The sequence below is a fragment of the Branchiostoma belcheri genome, unplaced genomic scaffold (genome assembly GCF_001625305.1).
Source record: "Branchiostoma belcheri isolate BF01 breed outbred unplaced genomic scaffold, Haploidv18h27 scaffold1, whole genome shotgun sequence".
Classification (NCBI taxonomy): Eukaryota; Metazoa; Chordata; class Leptocardii; order Amphioxiformes; family Branchiostomatidae; genus Branchiostoma; species Branchiostoma belcheri.
The window spans coordinates 6394236-6417735 of record NW_017802379.1 but is presented as its reverse complement, the minus strand read 5'-3'; the positions used below and the strand labels follow the sequence as shown (position 1 = coordinate 6417735).

Sequence of the window (23500 nt, the reverse complement as noted above, 5' to 3'; positions counted from 1 at the left end):
ATCGTGGCAAATGACAATAAATAATATAAACAGAGGGTACAAATAATCAATCATACAAACACAAAGGAACAACTTGTTTCTGCAGTTTTAAATGCCTGAAGTATGAAATACTGTTTCAAATGTGCTCATGTGGTACCGTATGCCTTACTCAGGATACTCCAAGTTTTGCCGCCCTGAACTTGCATGGGATGCCTTTAACTCTACGGTGGTCAGATCTCCGCGGGCGGTCGTAACCGAAGTTGACGCTTGTGATGTGCCGTGATGAGATGGCCGACTACCAGAGGGCAAAGGAGTAACCTTCACAGATTCAGAAGTAATTGATTGAGGAGGACGTTGGCCTACAAAATGGAAATCTGTCAGCTGTCGTGCCATGGTATCACCGTCATGGGTGAACTGAGATGCCCGATTTTGGCATTCATCTTTAAATGATACCTGTGTTTTTCTCCAAACAAAACGTGAAGACCTTTTATCCTAGGCAGAAAATTCATGACTTTGAAAACACAATGCTGCAAAGTACGTACAAAAACAAACCGTGCATCTGCTTAAAGATTTCTCTTTATTTCCCCATTCTGGGCACTTTGAGACAAAACAGCAGCAGTAGCTGTTCTAAAAGGACATTTTTTTCCCACGCGCATATAATGTATGGCAAAATCAATGAATACACATTGAGTCTACCATTCCAGTAGCCATCAAATATGATGTATTTTCTATGGCGAGGCCTCGACTGTATTCATAAACCGTCTTCATTTCAGTATTTGTATGCATGGTCAGTCGGCAGTTATGTTTTGACATTAAGATTGCCCATGGGGCGGTATTTTCCCAACAAGTGCTCACGCATTTGAACACTGGATATAGAGAATCTCCACGGGTCAACAACAGAGAGCCCAGTCATTGACCCAACATATTACGAGGCGAATATTCAATGAAATCTTGAAGTGAAGATTGATTTGGCCTTACTGTGGGGTGCTGATGGGCTTTTCCTTCCTCCTCCTTTCTTCTAGAATAGTTTTTTTTCTTGTGGAAGGTTGGTTGGTCATTTGTTTTCCTTCACTCAAGGGATTGCATGTCAAGCAGGGTTCTCACCAGCATTTTTTCACAGTGTAGGGGTCAGGTACAGAATGGCAACTTTCTGCGGCACAAGCTGTGCATCCAATCCCAAAGACAAGACCACAGTAGGGGTCTGGTATTCTCCCCGAAAAATTCTAAAACTCTCTGAGACATAATTTTCTGCCTTTTGAGGGACAATTTTTGTACTCCTGTTTTCCCTCTGTTATAGCTTAATTCTGAAGTCAAATCTTAATTTTTTCAAAGATTTATGAATCCCTACGCTGATCAAAGGACAGTGCAGGGGGCTAAATCACAGCATAGGGGGTCCCAAATCACAGTATAGGGGGTCCTTACACTGAAACAGCCTGGTGAGAATCCTGATGTCAGCAACTACAACATCCTCACATCTGTTCCTGTCACAAGAAGAGACAACCACTGACAGCTCAAGTTGTTGCTCAAATTCTTTTCCAAAGTGACTTTAACTGTACATATCCACATCCATTCATGAATTACATTTGGCGTCTAACATACAAAGTGGCACCACATCGTCTTTCCGAACTGGGCGTCGCCTGCTACCACGTTAGTACTCTTGCACACTAATGCAACAACGCTTCCGAACATTTAAGTACGTGTTGACACATTTCAGCAGTCTTTCAAAGCTATTTACAAAAATAGTGGTTATGTACATACATACAGCAAAAAACGCTACAATAACTTAGAATAAGAGGACGATAAAAATTACAATTTGAAACATTCGCTGGATTGTCTGGTTCACAAAAGCTCATTTTGCCTCAAGACTAAAATGCTTTGACCTCTGATCCCCAGTCACCTTTCACCTTGGTGGTCACCTCTGACCTCCACATAGGTGACCTATGACCTTCACCTTTGATCCCAGGTGAACTTTGGCCTCTACTACGGACCAAGATTTACAAACTACATCATCATGGGGCACTAGCAACAGTCCTCATGTTGTAGTGATTTTGGCTATTCGTTCTTTTATCAATGAACGACAAGCTATCTTGGCATTGCCCAACTCCTATATATGGGAGATCTAGAGCTAATTTTTGTAGGATTCACTTTAAAATTCCCACGTTTCACTGAATTGTGAACATTTCCTCCATATCCGTGGAGGTATTCAAAACCCCTGAATATACCATCACAGCCAGTTGGACCTTTTTACATATAGTAATAAATATACTTTAGTACATGAACTGGCCACTATGCTTCAAGCCATTACCATATGGCATCAATGGTTTACAAAGTACACAAGCTTGTATGTGATAAAATTCGTCAAAGTAAAATGATAAATGCTTTCTAGCAATACAGTCATGTTTTAACACAAAAGTCAAATTTATGACTGAAACTCCTTCAAACTTAAAATAGTCTGCAATAAATAGCCACCGTTACATTTGATAAACTCTTGTTTCTTTGGAAGAATATGTAATTTCGTGATGAGTACAAAAATAGTGCCGTGAAATGTGCCTCGGAAATGTTGTTACAGCTGTACCAATTGGATTACATGGTCAAGGATTTTTCTGACAGAAAACCAATCAATCAGGAAAGAGGAAAATGTCATAAACTCAGTAAAAGGAAAATTGTACAAAGTACATGTACTAGCTCAGTATTAACAAATAAGTCCTAAAAAAAAATTTCAAAATCCCTTAAAAAGAAAACATGTAAGAAAAGAGCACAAAATGCTTTCCTTCTGTCAGAAATAAGACTATATTTGGCTGCTATGTACATGTATTCACTTGTAAGCTGTATTGGGAATTTGGAGCAAAAAGTAGAGTGTACAAAGAGCCATGTAATTCAATTGGTGTTGCTTGTCAGTTATATAAACAGTATGTAAAATGGCCATTCACAAATACTGGCGGAAACACCTGGTTAGTTCAGTTGTACTGATCCAAAATGAGAAACACATTTTTTCTTCTTTACAAAAATCTAAAATATACTCCCAAATCTCTAACATGCCTGGAGATAGGAAATATTAATAATTGCAATACTGATTTTCAAGAAGTGACTTTGTGAGACTGAGCAAATGACAAAATAGTTTTGCTGTACAGTTTTGGAAAAGACTGAATGCATTGACCATTTACTTTTAGTTCTGTATCCAAGGAGGCCTTGGATTGGGGGAGGGGGGCTCTTGTATGTATTGTTGAAAGCATAACTTTTGCTGGTGAGCTGGTTTGCCATATTTTGCAATAAATATTATTTTTGTACATTTTTCTTCGTCTGAGAAATCCTGTCTCTGCCCATGAAAACCCTACAAACCCTTTTTTATGTCTTACTTTTTGAAACAGATATGTTCTGGTCAACCATAAGATCCTATAGTAAGAAAATCCCTGGTCTTATAAAACTGCTAACAACTACAACAACGCTACCTGCCAACTGCTGCAGGAACTGCATGCTGCTTTAACGGACTGTAGTATCTATCAGTTACAAGGACCATAAAAAGTTGTAAGAGTTTTTTTCCTGCTCTACTTCTATACAGAGACTTCGTAGTTGGGGCTGCTGTAGGCGCCCCTGGGGATGACAGGACTTCCGTTGGTGTAGCTCCCTTTTCTCCTTTCTGAACTGTGTTCCCTGTCAACAACAAAAACACAAATTGTTCTAAATAACATGCACATAAACAGGTTGTGTGATTAAGCTGTATTTCATGATACTTGTGCGATGGAGTAAAATTTTCCCCTTTTAAATTGGTTTTGAAAGCTGAACAAATGAGAATGGGTCAGTTTTCCCAAGACACAACTATCATGAAATATGATCCTATTCTTAGTAGCCACATCACCCATCTGTTGCCATGGCAACAGCATCATTAATCGACCAATCAGAGCTTCACCCAACACCATTGCTCCATGCCTGGTTAGCCAGCAGGCATAAGACTACCAAGAGAGTACAACACTACAGGTGTACTGTACCCCTCTTCTAACTGCGTTAGATAGTAAATTTCTTGCTTGCAAAATCAAAATCATAGTTGATTATATATACTGAAATAAAATAGATTGTTTTTGACTTATAGCATCTCACCACAACTTTGAAAATGCCACCGCATCAAAACCAAAATTATACAATTGTAAGTCACCATAGTCTGTCCAACATAGGGCTTTGAGGTAGCAAAAATATCAGTACTGGGTTGAGTGAGCTGAAAAAATGATGAGGATCAATGTGAGCCTGGTAAATGCATTATCTACAGAGCAGTGACTGCAGGACGGCATATCCCCTGTACCACAGTGCAATGCTGCCACCTGTCACCTCATGCAAGAACTGCACCCAAGAGTTGACCCCATCGTCTCACATATGCTACAACACTGTCTCTTCCATGTCACTGTCAGTGGTGTGCAGTTCCGCTTCTGAATCTTCCTCACTAGATGGAACTTTGGTCCCTGGAATGTAGTCAGGGCCCTTCCACTTATGTTTAGGACTGGTGAGATGAAGTTTGGAAATGTGTTTACATTTAGTAGTGCAATCATAAACATCCCTCTCATCATTTGGTAAAATGGACATGGTTGTGATAGGATGATTGAATGATGTTCACCTCATCTGACGCTAAAATATATGTGTTTGAGTATACAGTCTTTGTATTTAGCCTAACAAGTATTAGATAATGATGCAAGACAAGAAACTTAAACTTGAAGGGTTAACTTAAAGGCATCCAATGCAATTTCAGGGCGGCAAATCAAAAATAATATGAAACCTGTCTGGGATAGGCTGATTAAAAAAAAATGACCAGGAAATTGAAAATCCAGTTTTGAAATCACTTTGGGTGCCTTTACAATGAAATTACAATTCATGTAAATGACATGAGTGGGATATAGAATTCTCTCTCCAACATGAAAGCAATCATGAGTGGTTTGATGAAAGAACGAATGTGTCAGTTTCAAAATATTGTACAATCTAGAAGAAATTCATTTTTTACCCACCTTTGTTTACCAGGCGTCCTCCGTGAACTCTGACCTTGTGGGATGTCCGTCATTTCTACTGACCCTGAGAGGTTAAAGGTCGTGACCGACCTGCTACTTTGTGGAGACTTGCCGTAATCCCTGCTGCCCTCCCGACTCCGCGCCGTCGCTGTGAGATAAACAACAAACAACAACATGTAACTCCTGTCTCCTGCTGTTATCTGTGTCATTGGTTGTCTGTGAATAGTTTCATCAGGTTGGTAAGACACTGAGAAAAGAGACTCTTTTTACACAACCAAGTCTTTCCCTTTCCGTGTAATCATGCATATGTGTAGATATGTAAATATTGTACGTTTTGGAATGCATCTATAGCAGCGACACCTGTGCTGCAGTGCAATGTGAACCAGTCAGAATTGCTCTGAGGAAGGTGACAGATGGTCACCGAAACATCGGCTGAATAAAAGACTAAGTCTTGGTTGTGTAAAAAGAGTCTCTTTACTCAGTGTCATTGGTTTCTTTTTCCTCATTCTGAAAGTTACCAGGACAGGGATCAGTGTTCTAACCAGCGTCCGTTTTTGATGGAATTTTGCCACTCACTGCAGACAAAATTTTTGCCGAATCCGTCATCTTTGACAGACAAAAATTGGTGTGTTAAATATAGAAAGAGATGTCATTAAACTAAGCTTAGTCTACCAGCAGAATTTGCCACTCAAAATGCAGGAAATAGTGTTTCAGGGGGTTATGGGTTTAAAAATTTCCGGGGAAGCATGTCCCTTTGAATTGTAGCATGGCTGTTCGACATGTTACATCAAATAAAATTGAGATGATGGAAAAAAAATTCAGGCTGGCTAGAACACTGCTACAGAGAAACATTTTCTTAAAAAGATCTCTATCTTAAATGCCCAAATTATCAATTCCATCCTTCTTGTCCTTTGCTATTACCACATTAGATTGTCCCACAACATGAAAAAGAAAACAAATAAACAAAAAGTTTTTTTTTTAAAGAAACATTACAAATTTGTTATATTTTTACTGGATGCATTAGGATTTATTATGGACATATGATACAGGACAATTTTCGAAATCAAATAAATGCCTCATAATACAACATGCATATTCAAGGGGTATCATAAAATATTCCATTATGTTATGATTTGAGTCAGAAAAAATAGAAGGGAGTTGCTTTCCAAGGGAACCTAGAAAATACTGAAAGATACTTTTGTATTGAAGACTGCATCATGACTGGAATGCATAGAGGGGATTCAGGACCAACTGAAATGATGCGTATCAGGCAGAGGCGCCATCGTGCAGAATGTCACTGTACTGCAGCCAACATGCAGTTATGATTGATCATATTTGTAGAACAGTAAGGGAAGAAAAGGGTCTCACCACTTTGAGTGACAAGGGATGAAGATATGATTATGTTTAGACCACAAACTGACTTTGTACAGAGGGTAGATGTGGTAAACACTTATTAATATTAACATCTGATTTGAAAAAATTGCAGGGATCACATTTCAACAGTCCCATGTTTAAAAGCTTTAACCGTGCTTTAAAGGGGGGAAATGGTGCTTCGAAACTGGTGCTTGATCATGAGAACAACAGCTTTATACACTTTTCAGTCATGGGACAAGTAGAAACACGACAACACTTACTGTGGGTGCCGGCCCCTGCTAACATTATTGCATGCCAAAGGACTTCCCTTACAAAATCAGAGTTACTGCAATACAAGACACGGAGTACAAGACAGAATCGAGACAAAAGGAAGTTTGGAGGAACAGTAAAGTCTGACGAAAGTTAAGTTCACGTACATAACAGAACGCACAGTGTACGATCTACACACTACTAATTAAATCTTCTACTACAATAAACACACACACATGTAGTTTGCCTCTAGACATACAGTACTCGGGTATTTGTTGGAAGGATAACAGTAACTGCTGCCTTCATTGTCTCCAAAATGACATTCTAGAGGTGACCCTAAGATTCAGCATCAGAAGTATTGCTGCAGTACCAAAGGGTGCTGCTAGGGGTTAAAAACAAACTATTTGTTCAATAATGGAGTTTGAAAACTTAGCGTTCTTTGTGGGGCACTGAGCTACATGTAGATGGTACGACAGATATATGACTATGCCAGAAGATGGCAGTGGATGTTTATTTTGAAAGCTTGTGGATTGTACCTTGAGGGAAGCATGACCTTTAAATGTTTTTACACCTCAGCAAAGATCAAGAGCTGTTCATCTTCATGTATCAAATTACACATAGGGTCTACCTTTAGGATACTGAAGTAACTGTTTGGCTACTGGTTCTCTACTGGTTACAAGGTTACATGTAAAACTGAATTTTCTTAGTACAATGTAGCTTAACTGTCAGAACAACAATGTCAGATACTAGAAAAACTAAGAGAAGGGGTACTCCACTCCATCCACCATGTCTTGGCAACTTAACGTCCCGAACAGTATTTTACGAACTGTTTGAAGCTGCATGTTAACAAAGACAGCAGTCACGGCAGTTATCCCTTCAACAAGCACCATGGCAGGGAAAACAGTGGAAGAGAAAAACTTGAGAACGAAGGAAAGCCAGTGAGAGAAAACGAGAGGACGGGCGGACACACGTGTAAGTACGCACATCCATCTGAGAAGTAATGAGACATACCGATGAACTGCTGAGGAAAGACGTAGACATCGTGAGGTACTGAGCAGAAAAGAGCAATGAAGAGATAGATTAAAGTGAGCGGATATGAAAAAGGTGAGATTTTACAACAAAAAAAGCAAATTGATATGCCAAATGTGTGAAACCATTCTCAGCATGTAGAGATGGGCATGGGAAGCAGTCTTAGCAGTAAAGTTGGACTACTATAATACAAAATACGGTACAGCACAAGACGCAAATATCGCAGCAGCAGTTCTTCCAGTTGCTTTTCTCCATTTTGAAAATTTGGAAAAGTCTTCAGCATCAAGCTTGTTTGGAAAAAAGGGATGTAGTCATACATTCCTTTCACAGTTTCCAATATCTCATTAATCTTAATATCTTTGCCAAAATGTATGACTTGATGTCAGTTTCAATTATACGTAATATTCTAACAAGGAATGGTTTAATGAATCTGTGTTTACAGACTACACAGTTGACTTGCTGGGTTTTGATGTGGGTTAGCAGCATGAAAGGCTTGCACATTGCAACCATGAGGATTGGAGGGTGTACATGTATAATGTCTAATGTATACATGTCTTGCGTGTTGTGACACCAACATGCAACCTGAGTGGTCCCTGCTTGATCTTCACATGTTGCGCTGTACACGGACCTTGTGGAACACACAGACTAAGCCCACCTCTATGAGTAGGTGTATGCCCCGGCCCACCTCTATGCCTTGGTGGCTTCCGCGCTTCGGACCCTACAACGCGTTCGTTACCGGGGGAACCCAGCGACCCTTCTCTCGCCGCCGCCGCTTTGTACGACGGGGACCTCTGCGGCGCCCCCGCCAGCTTGGCGTCCTGTCCATGTTTTGGCATTTCACTTTCTGGCACGTTATCGTACAGCCCGGATGCCGGCCTGGCCTGGAAGTGTTCCTGCCGCGTCGGCGTGGGTTCTCTACTGTGGTGGGGCGTGTTCGCGCGGCTGTGGTGCGGCGTTCTCTCGCGATCGTGGTCCTCCGGCTCCCGGCCTATCGACGGCGTACTCCTCTGCCGTCTCGGCCACCTCTCCTTTGCCGCTTCTTTATGCCGGCCAGCCGACATTATCCTTTCCCGCGATCCAAGCGAAGACGTGGAGGTGTTCCGGGACTTGTTGAAGTCGTCATGATCGTCGGGTCTCCTGGGCAGCCGCCGCCCCCCTCCCCGCCCCTCCCATCTGTCCAGCGACGCCAGCCGTGTGTCGCTGTGGCTCGGGTGCGGCGGTTTGTTCGGCGAGCCCAGGACGGTCTCCTGCAGCGGAGCGGCGCTCTGTGAGGTGGGGAGCGTGCGGTACGCCCGCTCCTGGGAAGTCGGGCTGTTCATCTCAAAAATAAACTTCCCATTTTGTGCTTGGTCTTTCTCTGCAACAACATGAAATTCCATTACAGTCTTAATTTCTAAGTCTGAAATTATGTAACCTCCTAACAAACATCCCTACATACTAAAAAAAAACTATTAACCTCATCTGAGAGGCTTGGCTACCATGAGGGCCCCTTCACACATACCGGTATCACAGATAGGACCAGGTCAACTGTAGGGTTCTGAAGCACGCTGGCAGAACATACTGCGCCTGCGCGAAACCCTGATTTTTCACAGTTTTCTTTAGATTCTTGGTCACTGTTGCATCAGAATTTTGTGCGATGCAGAGGACATCTTTTATGACATAACACCAAAAGTCTTAGAAACTACAGACGGAATTGTAACCTTATATACGTGAATACGACTTTATATGAGACATTCTGCCTAAGTGCTATGCACAATGCATTACGGGTTTCGCGCAGGTGCAGTACGTTCTGCCGACGTACTGGGCTCTGTAAACGTAAGGCTGGAACCTACCTTCTCTGTGAGGGAAGTCTGATCTGCCTGGGGTTGCCATAGAAACATGGTTCCCATCCTGCATGATGCTATTGCTTGTCTGAAAAAGGAACAGAGTTTAAAAATGAGGACAATCATGACTACACAGTTCCACATGCAAGTCAGATGAGCAATTACAGACGAAATTCTAAACACATGACCCTCCAGAAAAGGGTAACCAGCAACTGATTCATTAATGCCAAAATTAGGTTTGGCAATTTTGTCTTTCACTACCTGTTAGACCACGCCGATTTAATTAGTTAGTCTTTGAATTTGAAAATAATGTTGACTCTGAACAGGAATATCAAATGTGTCCCAGTATACAGAGTTTCAAGGAGAGAATGCCTTTTAGTCAGGTTCAAGTTTTCATCCAAGACTTCTGTTTTTATTTCTGTCCTCTTGCTGAAGCCTTTAAGCACAAAGAATCTGTGTGTTGTTGGGATAAAAGTTGTTACCTGTTGTTGTAGTGATGTTTTCATGAGACTTGTGTTGCCCAGACTGAGGTGTACTTCCTTCTCTGATATGACTGGGTACTGGTGGGGTCGCACGTTCACTGTCCGGGCCTTACGACCAACGTACCTGCAAACACAGCAATCTGTTTGTTGCACTTGTTGAATTTTTCATAAGGTTTAATACTTCCAAGCTAGAAACACAACATGTACACGTTTGTATGTCTTCATATCTGTTGACCAGATGACCAACAGTCATGCTTTCAAGTGCCAGAGTTATCAACGAAGGATTGAGTGTTCAAAAACTTGTTTTTCCCTAGAACTAGAGTACTGTACAGTAACTTGCTGCCACAAAGTACATGTACAGTAGGGGCATTATCACAAGATAGCTAGACTAAACAATGTTAGTGCAAAGGTTTGGTGTAACAAGTCATTCGGTGTACTATAGTCAGCTGCCACAGCGTCGTGTGCCTGTGAAGCTGGTGTGTTATGCGAGTGGCAGTTATACCGGCTGTACTTGTAGTACCTGGGATAGGTGGGCCCACACAGGGTGTGACAGATGTTCCCCCAACAGCCTCGGGAGAACGGGTTATGGCCACTACGGAACTTTCCTGTAACCTGGAAAATACAAAAACACTGGTTACCAAAGGAAATTCCCTGCTTCTCCAATTAAGTTTCATTTAGATTCTACTAGATTCTGCTTATACAATCATGTAGGCATGTCAACTAGTGAAATAGAAGTTCACTGCAAAGACAATTTGCAAAAGGTGATACATGCTACATTCAAATGTAATATTATGCTACCAAACCTACATTCATACAATCAACAGATGCTTTACCAAAAAACAGTTACTCAAGCAACTGGATATGATTTTGTAAACAGTCAGACGTTACAGGTAGCATCCACTACCTTTTGTCAGTGACACTGGAGACTTGTTAGCAAGGCAGGTTTATAAGAACAAACTATTGTTTGATGTGCAAATAAGTGAAGACAAAAAGATGTTTCAAATTGTGTGTTTGATTTGTGTAAACCTAGCAGTTTAGGTGCACTCGGTATGTGGTAGTTGTATAACAATTTGTTTGATTTTTAACACTAAGGAGAAATGTGTAGTACCTGTTCATTTGTTGTTCGTCCTCTTGATATAAGTACACAGTGGAAACCTGCCAGCCCCACCACTGGAACTACCGTCAGTCCCACCACACCCATCACTGCCATACTGTGTCAGCTCGTTAAGGAGCCACAACAGTTCTACAGTGTATTACATGTATCTACCTTCTCTTGTTGCTACACAAAACCCATTAATTACAATTGAAAAAAAAAAGTTGTAACTAGGCTTAACACACCAGTTTTGTACAGAAGATACAAACTGTGTTACTCTAAACTGTAACATTTGATCCACTCACACCGGAATAGACCCCTAGTCTTCCTGGAGTCCATAGTGAATCATCAGATAGTAGTATTTGGACCCATGCACACCGGGGCATGCCTCTACTCTTTTTCGAAAGGTGTGGTGGGTTCTTAAACGTGCGTGGGGTGTGGCTCTCCCCAAACACAGGACGTCCTATCCGAGGGACGTCCCTAACCGAAGCTAGGTACTGAGTGAAGTGAGGAAAGTTGTGTTAAGTGCCTTTCCCAAGGGCAAAAGATGGGTGACAAGGTAGGATTCGAACCCGGGACCTCTCGGTTCTGAGCTTAACCCACTACAGCTACGCCACACGACCTTACTGTCATTACTGCGTTGACTAATGCAAAAACTATCAACTAGGGAGAACAAGGACTTGTACAAAGAAGGATACGAGGCAATGACTTCCACGCTGGTGAGTTCTGTCTTGTGGTTGAGCACGTAGACCAGACTGAAGGTGAAGACTGAGAACATGTGGATGGTGAGAGATAACAGGAACTGGAAGAAGTACCTGTAGTTTCTGCGCCCCACACAGTTGTTCACCCAGGGGCAGTGGTGGTCAAAATTCTGAAACACAAAACAACACCTTAAGCTTACTGTTAAGAGAGGTCAACATGACTTGTGTAAAACTAAAGCTCAACTAGAGGGATTACAAATGTATAAGCAAGGAAGGCACCTTGGCAAAATCAGTGGTTACTAAAATCTACACAAACTACATGAATCAGGAAGGACACAAGAGTGTACATGTACAAATTGGTAAGGTCAACTTTGATACATTTTGGAGTGGTACTGGTGTGCCACTTACAACAACATCTTTTGCTGAAAATTCTTTCCAAAATAATTCTGATATTATTCATATTTTCTAAGAAGAATGGCATTGAAATTTTCTGTGTTGTCTTTACATATTATATTTTCATTTCATTTCATTATACATGTACATATTAAAAGTTGGATACGTTTCATAATCTACCTTGTAACAATATCAACATTCGATAATAATTATCAACATATGAGGTTTGACTATGAGATGCAATGTAAATGCTGACCTCTATACAGTTGTTGCAGACACTACAGTGAGAACATCTGGGGGGTCTGTAGAAGTGACACGTGGTGCACCATTTCATGCGCACCGTGATGCCCTTGATCTCCACGTTCTTGTAGAGCGGAGCACGGAAGTCGTCCTCTTTGTCTTCGTCTTCCTCCACTGAGAAGAAATTGTATTACTTTTTACATTCAAGCCTGCAAGAAAAGTTACCTCTTGGACATGTGGACCCAAATTCTTCTTACAATTTAATTGCTTTAGTCCCAATCTCTCTCCTACTAGAAAGGGACAGGTTTTACTGTCACTACCTGAAGAGGATTCAGGGTTCAAACATCCAAAAATTGAATTTTGTTGTTCCCTTTGAAACACTTGTAGCAACATACACACTCACACTCGTACACACACAGACACACACAGATACACACAAACACACACACACACACAAACACACCCGAAACAACACCTTTGTGCAGAAAGGTAATAACAGATTTATTACATTATTATGGCAAGCATTATGCTAATATAATATGGATCTATGCTACTTGCACTTGCAAACATACATGAAAGTGTATAATACAATTATCAAGAATTCCTGCAACAGTTACTTCAGCATTACATACATGTAGCATGCTAGGCTACGTGACTGTATATACAAAACTATGTGTGCACTGAGTATAGGAGGAAGTTCTTACCCCTGGGGAATATCCCCGGGTCCATGAAGGTTGCCAGGAAGAAGTTGGCCAGCACATACAGGAAGATGATACCCTGGTAGATGGGGATACCGATGGAATACTCCAACGTTAAGTATTTACACCTGAAACAAAACAAAAACACATTTACATCTTATTGTTATGAGTACATGTACTATCTTTTATAGTGTTTTTTTAGTTCATGTTGACTAGATGTTGATATAACACTCCAGACGTCCAGTGTAAGTATTCACATCTGAAACAGAAGACCACATCTGAAACAGAAGACAACATTAGTTATTGGTTATTCTAATAACCAACCACTTTTTTCATTATTCACCACTTATGATGTTACGGCCTGATAACCAGTGGGAAATGGAGGCTTCTCATTGGTCAACGTTGCCTGACTATATGATATAATATTAATAATGCACGGTAAATTGTATTTTCTACTGCCTTGTCCACAGATACATCTTTATACTGTATTTAGGAAACCTATCTAATCTAATATCATACGGTGTCAATGTCTGAAGGGAAGAAGTGCTAGACCATTTCATTACAGCACAGATGCCATAAAAAGGACATTAAACGAATCTAATGGTCTGCATGTATTATTTATGCTGGGGAAAATGAGGTATTCTCCAGTGAGCAGGTTATGTATTGGCACCTCTGAAGCCAGCAGAACGACTTTCTGCAGCAAACTAAATTGAAAAAGGAGGCTACAAGACAGCATACAAAATATAAAATCATATTTATAGGTGGGGTAAAACCAAACAGTTTTAACAATGCTGTCATTGACATTGTTTATGTGCAATTATGGGGTGTGTTACTTGGGCCCAAACAACTTTACTTTTGAACATATTACCAAGCTCTCAGTGTTGGAAATTTAGTGCAGATCGTGGTGGCAAAATGATGGTTAACTAAAGGATGCAAGCCATTAGACACAGTATGGTTTATAACAATACTAACCTTAATTGCTATACGACACATAGAATAAATCTACAGAACACTTTAGTACTATAATCACAGCAGAAAACAACTATTTTTACCACTTGAAGAGAAATGACTGAGGAGGGAGACAAAAAATCAATCTGGGCAAGTCCGGAAAGGGTTGATTACATGATGCCAATATCCACAGACCGCAATCTCTCTCCAACCCTGTCCACTTACAGGCAGTTTGGGGCAGGTAATGTTCACATAAAATGGGGCTTTCGCTCTTTTTTGGTCCAGCTCCAAATCTTTCTTTATTGAGAAGAAGAAACTACTATGAAAATAAGTTTGAGCTGTTAGAAAAACTTGTAGCCTGGGTACAAAATCGAGCATTGCGTAGCGAAAATCCGGATGGTACCCAGGCTAAAAAACTTGCTCTTCCATCAAACAGTTTTAGACTGAAGGGCTTTGTTATCAAATTTTTATGGTAAATACTATAAATTCATTTAGTTTTGCTAGGACATAATTTTTTTTGGGGGGGGGGTCAAGGAGTTTTAAGCAATTGAAGCAATTCTGTGATAAAGTTGTATGATACATTGAAAATGCATTCACTGTGTCACTGCAAAAAGTGAAAAACTATTGCAAACATTTCAAAATTTACCAAAGTCTGTTATTGTATTTTTGTATGGATAAAATTGTATATTTCTACGTTCATCTATATCATTGTTATTTATATATTTTTCATTCTATATTTATATATTAATCATATGGTAGACTACGACTCCAATTGGACAGTGATCAATATGGTCATTAAAAATAATCTGGAAAAGATTGTTTTATCTATCATTCTTTCAGTTACTCATTAATTCTATCTGCCATTTGGCCCAAATAAATCCTTAACATTTATCATCAAAATTTTATCTTAATCTAAAACACTTTGTGGGTGCTATGTGATATTTTGCTATTATCAGAGGATGGAATGATATCATTCTTTCCGGATGTATGTAATTCTCAATTCAATATGGCAGAAACTACATTTTGTACTCTCAACTACAAGAAAAAGCCCACATATATATAAATAATAAACGTATCAATCAAGTAAACCACACTCGCTTTTTAGGAATACTTATAGATGAAAAACTTAATTGGAAGATACATATAGATTTGATTTGCAATAAGATTCATAAGAACATAGGCATCATTAGAAAAATAAAGACCCTCCTCCCACGAAGAATATTTATAACATTATACTACAGTCTAATATATCCGTATCTATCATACTGCAATTTCATTTGGGCGAGCACTTACACAACATCAATTAAACCACTCTATCAACTGCAAAAACACTTTGTTAGAATTGCAGCTAATACACACTTCACAGCACACTCAGCACCTCTGTTTCGTGAACTAAAAATCATAAATGTATATGACTTAAACAAATTACAAATAGCCATTTTTGTTCATAAAATCGTTCATAATACCAATAGTTTACCAGATCAATTCAACACTTTTTTTACATTCAACTCAGACATTCACCAGCACAATACGAGACAACATAACCATTTAAGGCCGATCAAGACTAAATCTACACAAAAACAATTCTCAATAGCATATAGAGGCCCCATCGTCTGGAATAAGTTAAGCCAACTGTTACAAAACTGTCAGTCAACTCCTGTATTTAAAAAACTTCTTAAAAACTTTTTCCTACAAAATCCCAGTACATCCACAATCTGATTTGTTTGTTTTCCTTGTTATTGTTAATATTTTGTTTTAATTCTTATGTTAATTATTTAATCAGTTTAATCTGTAAAATCTACCTGAATTACAGGTATAAGACTTTTGTTTAATTTCGTTTTAGTTAGTTTATACACCTCAGTTATTATTTCTGTGTCTTGATTTTGTTTAATTACTCATTGTTTAATCATTTCATTGTTTAATTTTGATGTTTCATTTAAATATGTTTTGTCATAAGTTATCTTTGCTTGGGGTAGGCCTCTAGAAAAACCACCCAGGTTTCTGGCCTACCCCGCACATTCTTTGATTATTATTATTTGATTGTGTAATTGTTTTTAATATACGTGCAAATGGTAAATAAACAATAAACAAATAAACAAATATCTTGTTTTATGCAGGTGCCAATTTGAACTTTGTTCTTTTGTCTCATCATTGATTTATGATCATTCTAACTATAATTTCTAATGATTATTGAGTAATGTGCCTTTCCCTTGTGACCTAAGTTCAGTTGCTGCTATAAGAACTACAGGGAATACAAAACAGCACATGGCCATAACACACAGCTACAGATAATGTAGTACACATCATGTCTTTTGAAGAGGCACTGGCCGTATGTTACCACTACTCCCTCACGGCTAAACAACCTTTCCTTACAACGTGGAGGGATTCAAACGCTAATTGCGCCGTCTCAATAGGGATATCCAGCAATATCATGCCCAGAGTTATTATCTGCCATTGCCTGGATCATTTTATATCCATTTATGGGCAACAGCTTGGACTTGAAAGCACGGCGCTTCTATTTTCCGATCTGCAACACAATAGCCCATTTAGCGGCTGGTGAGGTAATGCGGTGTCGCCGTGTGTTGCCGGCAATCGATGGCCGGCTGATGCGTACACGCAATTATTCCCGTAGAAACCTGTCCCCCATGCCCCGTAGGTCCATTGTACGCCAGTGTTGAGGGCTCCTCTGGCGGTTTATTAAGCAACACTTCACATGATTCTGTCGCGTTTAATGACTGCTATAGCAGGCTGAAATGCTCTTAACGAATCGCGGACAACGATTTACCACTAAACTCATCGCAGTATCTGACAAGACAGATCTACACGATAAAATGACCATGACCCAAATATTGATATTCACGATATCCGAGTCAAGATTGTAGATAACATTCGATTCCTGCTTTTAAATGTCATAATTAACATTTATAAGACTGGGAAAAATGATTATATAATTACCACTGTATGCAAGGATTTGAGAGCATCTGGGTACATGTAAGAGTTAATTACGTATGAATGCAGAGCAGTAAACTGTAGCCAACTGTTTGTTATAATAATGCTTGCCTCTAAAGCTCTATAGCTAGCTGGGGAAACTACTTGTATAACTTGTATCACTCACAGTTCAGTTCAGTTCAAAATCCCCTTTTGAACCTTTTTTTAACAGAACACGTACAGAACATAATAGTTGTCTGTTATTTCTCTGATACGAACAGCCGAAATTGAGCTTTCAATGAATCGAAATACATCAAGATTTCCTTTCCCATTTTCCAGCTGTACAGTGATATGCTCGGAGACTAAAAACTGTTCTGATGTCTGCCGGCTACATAATAGCTTTGCAATCAATAACCTACACCTTTATCCACTTGACCTTCAGCAATAGGGGATGACTGGCAGCTACGCAGACCGTACCGGCGTCCAATTTCCTTCTGACAGATTATTTTGGAGTACTGCTCATTTCCAAACAGAGAAGCCTTCTGTAAGTGGAGTCCTGGACTGTATGATGTATGATATCAAGTCAAAGGAGAGTTATGGTCTGGTAGCGAGCAATCCCGTGTTCTGGACAGCAAGGTCGCGGGTTTGAATCCCAGCCAAGCCGTCGGTGTACAGAACGCCAATTTGCACCTTAATGGCCATTTATCATTACTGCCATTTATTAATGGTCATATATATCATAGACTTTTACACTTTACTTAAATGTCATAATCTACTTTATCAAGTCTATAGATTGCCAGTATTAGACATCTTCCATGTATTGCCGTATCAGACTCTATTTTGGCAAATGACATTAGTACAGATTTATTTATTGTAGATTTTGTAGATTGAACATGAAGTTCCTAACCTGTAGACATTCCTGCAGTATGCAATTTGGAGATAAAACTTGATGTCTAAATGTCTGATGAGATAAGAGTACAAGCGAGACAAGGGGAATAGTGAACAAAAACAATATGTTTCCCTTTGCCCTATACAGGGAGGAGGGAGTGAAATATAAAATCAAGTGATATTACCAAAGATGTGGAACTACATGTACTTCTCATATTGTGTATTTCTATTGTCCCAGAACTACCTGAAAATCAGGTCAAATGATCTGTGTGTAAGCTTCTGGTAAAATAAATAAACTGAAACTGAATGTACATTTGTACATGGCCATGTACATTACTATGACATAGCATACCATAAGAGTATAAGCCTCGACATTTGATACCATGCAAAGCCCATGTACCTGTAGAACTAATGTAGCATGCCGCTCCCAGGGGGAACATTACTAACCACTTGGATCTACCCCAGCTGACAGTTGACTAAACCTGCATGAAAAGTTAATCAGGGATGACAGACAGGGACATGAACATATGGCAGGACAGACAAAACTTCAGGTAATCAAGGCTCAAAATGCTTTTTTTCTGCATACCTCCACTGGTGCAGGTAACATTGAAAATTACCTGCACCAGACAAATTTTACCTGCACCACTCAGACTGCGAGAAGTATGGATCATACTGAAAACTCTTCAGAAACCACCTTTTAACACTCCATAGGTGGTAACAGTCAATGTAGATACTGAAAATAACAATCCACATTCACCTACATGTATGTATTTAGTATATAAACCCAGTACATGGACAAGTACAGGTTTATATCAGAAATACCTGCATAGCTCCAATATTACCTGCACTACCCTGCATATGCAGGTGCTGTTTCCAGCCCTGGATAGTGAAAATGCAAGACCAATCTTACAGACGAGGCAAAATATAGGATGTAAAAATTAATATAATGTGTAAATTTCATTGTATACACACATACACACATAAATTATATTCTGTCCCACATGTTTCTATCTGCTAAATATTGAGTCAATGGCAATAGTGAGAATTTTTATTGCAGTTTTACCGACATTTGATGCGGAACAGGTAAAAACAGCGAGCAAGATTGCTTAGGAATTTGTGTTCTAATGTCTAGGAATTCTCTGAAATAATATAGACACTTTGAGTACGCTACATTGAAAACCCCTTACCAAGTTTTCAAGACTTTTCTTGCCTCACTTCATGTGTTACAGCAACATCTGATAGCAGTGAAATTGAGATTGTGTGTGGACATTTATTTTTATTCTCAGTCAGGTGATGTTAGTGTTATATGGGGGCCTGCAGGAAGAACCATTCTCTGACTTTATCTGCTGAATTGCCAGCGCAATGATCCATGCAAAATTGGAATTGTTTGAGCCTGCTTCTGGGCTGATATTTCTGATAAGGGGCTTCCAAGATAGAGCAAGAGAAGTAGCCTGGATACCATCCTCCGTAGTTACCGCTGGCTCTATTTTTTATCACACCATTGCCAGTAACTCACTATATTAGCTGGTGTGTTACGCCGAAAGGCGGTTATACCGGCTATACAGATACAGATACAGAAGTGAAAAGGAAGAGCCAACGGTAACTACGGAGGATGGTACCCAGGCTACAAGAGAAGTATGAAGACTAGACAACCCTATGAAAAATTATTGTCTTTTTCCATTTTTCACAGAGATAAAACTGATATTTGAAACTGGCCAGACTGGCCTTTTGGCAAGCAAAAAGGAAGAGCCATTGATAACTACGTAGGATGGTACCCAGGCTACAAGAGAAGTGTGAAGACTAGACAACCCTATGAAAAATTATTGTCTTTTTCCATTTTCTCAGAGATAAAACTGATATTTGATACTGGCCAGAACCTATCACCAGCAAACTATCAACAGGCCAGGTACAAAATGAAGCCCTGAGGAAAAAACTGGTGTTCTTTTGACACCAGAACACAGGGCACATCCCAGGAGAAATAAGCAAGCCTAATCTGGACAAAACATTCATACGGGCCGCACCGATGTAATTTCTCGGTTTATGGCCTAGCCCGCTTCATTTTTTTAATCAAAAAGATATGGATATGAATTAACCCCCAAATGTTCATATTTTGGCACCTACAACTGAAAAAAGACCTTGTCTTCTTAGTTGATCAAATTTTTACCAATGTATCAAAAGTTGAACCTTATTTAGTAATTTGAAAGCCTGGTATTTTGAACTTTGTGGCTTCTGTTACCAATCACAGGATGCCTATTCCTTCAAATTTTACTTCCTCCCAAAATCCAAGAGATTAACTTGGTATGGCCTAAGGCTGATTATTAACATCCGCTGAATATCATGCAATATGAAAACAGCAAAGTCACACACACCCAGCCTGACCTCAAATCATCATCTGAACTAACACACAGTCTAAATCCCACTGGACCCATCTGCAAGCTAGTTTATAATTCCTGCTCAAACCAAAGACATAAACAGTTTACTTCCAGTCTCCTAAACAAAATGTCGAAATCCCTTTTGAAAATAAACTTTGTAAACCAGAGATTTCTTACTTCCTTTGATGTTTACACCTCCATGAATTATGGCAAAACTGAGAGGAGGAAATAGCCCAATTTTTCAGCAGTACCAAAGGATTAGATTAGAGTCTGCTTCTTTATATAAATGTACACAACTGTAGCAGTCATGGCAGTAGGGGTTTTCAAATAAAGGACCTGATCTCTGCTTGAAATCTGCAGAAAAAAGTTCAAAATTTCAGGTAAAAACGTAGCTTATTTTCACTTTTGCGAGATCAAAAATTGCTTGTGGTCACAATATAACACGGTTAAGTCAACATCATAGATACTAACAATTAAGCCTTGGTATTTGTGGCAAGCCTTTCCAAATTGCAGTCAAATTTTCTGACAATTTGCACTATTGCAGGTGCATTTCAAGCCCTACTGATTGAACTTCCAATAATGCGATATCTAAAACACCATCTGGACTGACCGCTTGAGTGCCCCCCAGCTCAATGAGTACTGTTAATTATTAAGTATATGCATTAAAGACAGTTATCTACATCTGGAACATTACATAACGGGTTATGTAACTCAAAATTGATCTTCTATGCTACATATTTTCCCTCTCATGATATTGTCTGTCAGAAACAACTGGTACTCCTCTGTGAAAACTGAACAAATACAAAATGGCCAAGCTTTAAATTAAAACAAATCATAAGATCAAAAACCGGACGTTTCACTGCAGTACCAAAACAAGCTGCCAGGGGACCCAAAATCTAATCATTTTGAGCTCTCATCAAGACCTACCAACCTACCAAATATCAAGAAAATCAACCTGAGCCTTCTTGAGTTATCGTGTTTACACACGCACACACACACACACACACACACACATACAAAAAGATGTACTAGTACATACACAAACAGAAACATAACCTTCTTGGCAAAGGCAAATACCGGTACATGTATTTGGTGGACTAGCACTGGTAGCAAGCAGTTTCTACCCTCGACACATAATGACAATCGTGCGATGGATTGTCCAAGGTGAGAGCCGTCCCCTACTGAGTACTTCAGTGCATGAAAAAGCCAGATAAGGTACAGTTACCAGCTAATCTTCACATGGTGGACCCTCCAAGGTACAGCCGTGAAGGCTCTCAAATATTACACATCTATCACTTAGAACCTTTCCCTTGGTACAGCAACCCATGCATAACTGGAACGATAAGATATAATACATTTTCAACTTTTCCTGAATATATGTACCGCTTGCAGCTTGTTATGAATCATGGAGTGTGCATTATTTCATCTTGCATTCCATATGCGTTGCAAAGGAACTTGAGAAATAATTACTCTTGCCTGTACGTGCTGGTTTTATGTACGAATTATGATCGGCGTAAAGTGCTTTTTGCTTGTTGCTTCAATTTAACGAGAGGACCTTTTAACATAGCTTATTATATACAGCCAAGAGTATCCACAAAAAATGCTGTAAATAGTACTAGATAAGGATGATATCGTAGGCATGTCGTTATATCACTGTTAATGACGTACACTTTGATCAGGCTTAATATGTTCATAACCACTGGGGGTGCAGATAGCATTCGTGAGACATAAACTACTTATGAATATAATCTGGCCCTTGGGTAGATAGCCTTAGTTGGAAGTGCTTATCCCCTATTAAAACCCATATTGCGATAGCTCTAATATATTCTGTAAACACTCAGAGCGATTTTGCATTAAGTGTACTAGCAATTTATTTTTAGCAGCATTTCTGAATTTTACCACTTGCGAACATACAAACCAGCCTGTAACGTTATATATCATTTTTTCACATGTATATTGTGCCATCTTCCCCAACACGAGTGCCCAGCACAATATTACTATAGGGAATTTACAGAGCAATTCATGTTCTAAGCACCAATGATAAGTTCACGTACTCCAACATCAATCTAGCTACGCCGATAAGATCCTTCTAAAGCCTTGGCTGTGGGGAAAAGCATGGCCGCCGCGTTACTTTGGGTCAAGAACACACGCACAACACCGGCCTCTAATGTACCGCAAGACAGGGATCTTTTATCTGACCTTTCTGTTGGAGTACCGCCATGAATTTTACATGCATTTTACTTCACGGGAAACCTCAGGACAGTTTAATCATGCGCAAGGCAAGACAGCTCGACATTACCCTGCAATTAATGGAGCTTTAAACTAGGCAAATGGCAACAACACATTCCTTTCCTGAGTGCAAAAACATATCCTATATTTCTACTTTATTTCCCTTTATTTTATTAATACTAGTAATTTCTTTGAAGTTTTTCATTTAGACTGGTTTTTTAAATACAATTTCTAAATATTATTCTTCACATTTTGAGGATGTTCTGGCTTGTATCCTGGCATATTACCAAATTGCTAAGGGTCAGGCTTACCGCCCCTTGAGTTATACAGTCAAATTTCATTCCATACATAATAGAGGACAAATATGCTCCTACATGCACTTCTTAATACAATTACGAATGAGCTTCACAATTCAATGTACACAAATTCAATGGGTCAACTACACTATTATATTTCTATACAGTTACACTTTAACTATAACAATATAGCACAGATTATATTATGCTGCTGTGACTACATTATCCCAGATTGAATTGTAGGTAATGTTACTTTGGCTAGCTACCAGGACTTGAAATACCCAACTGTAACCTGGAGAAAATTTTAAGGCTCAGAAGAATGAAATACACTGAATGAACAACTCTATAACTAGTGCCAATTAAACAGGAGACCCAGGACAACAGGTACCCTGCTATTGCACCTGAGTCCCTCTCCAGAACAACAAAGAGAAACAAAAGCTCTTTGTAGTCAATCTAGGTCTTCTTTCAGACATTTCTGCTCTGAATAATGAATAGCAGATGCATGTATGATTAGTGTGTCTGTCTGTTTGACATGTTGTCAGGTAATGAGTACTCTGGATCCTCCTGGACAGCCCTAATGACCAGGTAGACCCCCTTGGGACTGTTTATCCTACTTTATGGTATATGCTGCACGTCATCTTATCCGGTAATGGCTGATGATGCATGGGAGGAATCAGATGTGTGCAATGAGGGAAAAGCGGCGTGTGGTGATGTAATGGCGCCGGTTGTCAGATCTGTAAATATTAACGATATTGCAGCGGCGTTATCCCTATTTCAAAGGCACGATGCA

General features: G+C 39.6%; 1 protein-coding gene across 6 annotated transcripts in view; it reads right to left on the bottom strand.

Moving 5' to 3' along the window:
* Positions 1–1393: 1393 nt before the first annotated feature.
* The window catches only part of LOC109466052 (palmitoyltransferase ZDHHC5-like), a 32129-nt gene continuing 10022 nt past the window's right edge, over positions 1394–23500 (bottom strand). Inside the window, exons 2-13 of one of the 6 annotated variants that reach the window (XM_019763615.1) lie at positions 13056–13177; positions 12368–12525; positions 11716–11888; positions 11033–11135; positions 10445–10536; positions 9925–10048; positions 9452–9530; positions 8275–8976; positions 7602–7640; positions 4968–5115; positions 4343–4468; positions 3528–3630 (exon numbers count right to left, since the gene is read on the bottom strand). In XM_019763615.1, the coding sequence (XP_019619174.1) occupies positions 4348–4468; positions 4968–5115; positions 7602–7640; positions 8275–8976; positions 9452–9530; positions 9925–10048; positions 10445–10536; positions 11033–11135; positions 11716–11888; positions 12368–12525; positions 13056–13177 (1861 nt within the window). In that variant the 3' untranslated portion in view covers positions 3528–3630; positions 4343–4347. Of the gene's footprint in view, positions 3631–4342; positions 4469–4967; positions 5116–7601; positions 7641–8274; positions 8977–9451; positions 9531–9924; positions 10049–10444; positions 10537–11032; positions 11136–11715; positions 11889–12367; positions 12526–13055; positions 13178–23500 lie in introns of all 6 variants that reach the window. The other 5 variants (XM_019763636.1, XM_019763626.1, XM_019763647.1 and 2 more) reach the window with 5 other exon arrangements.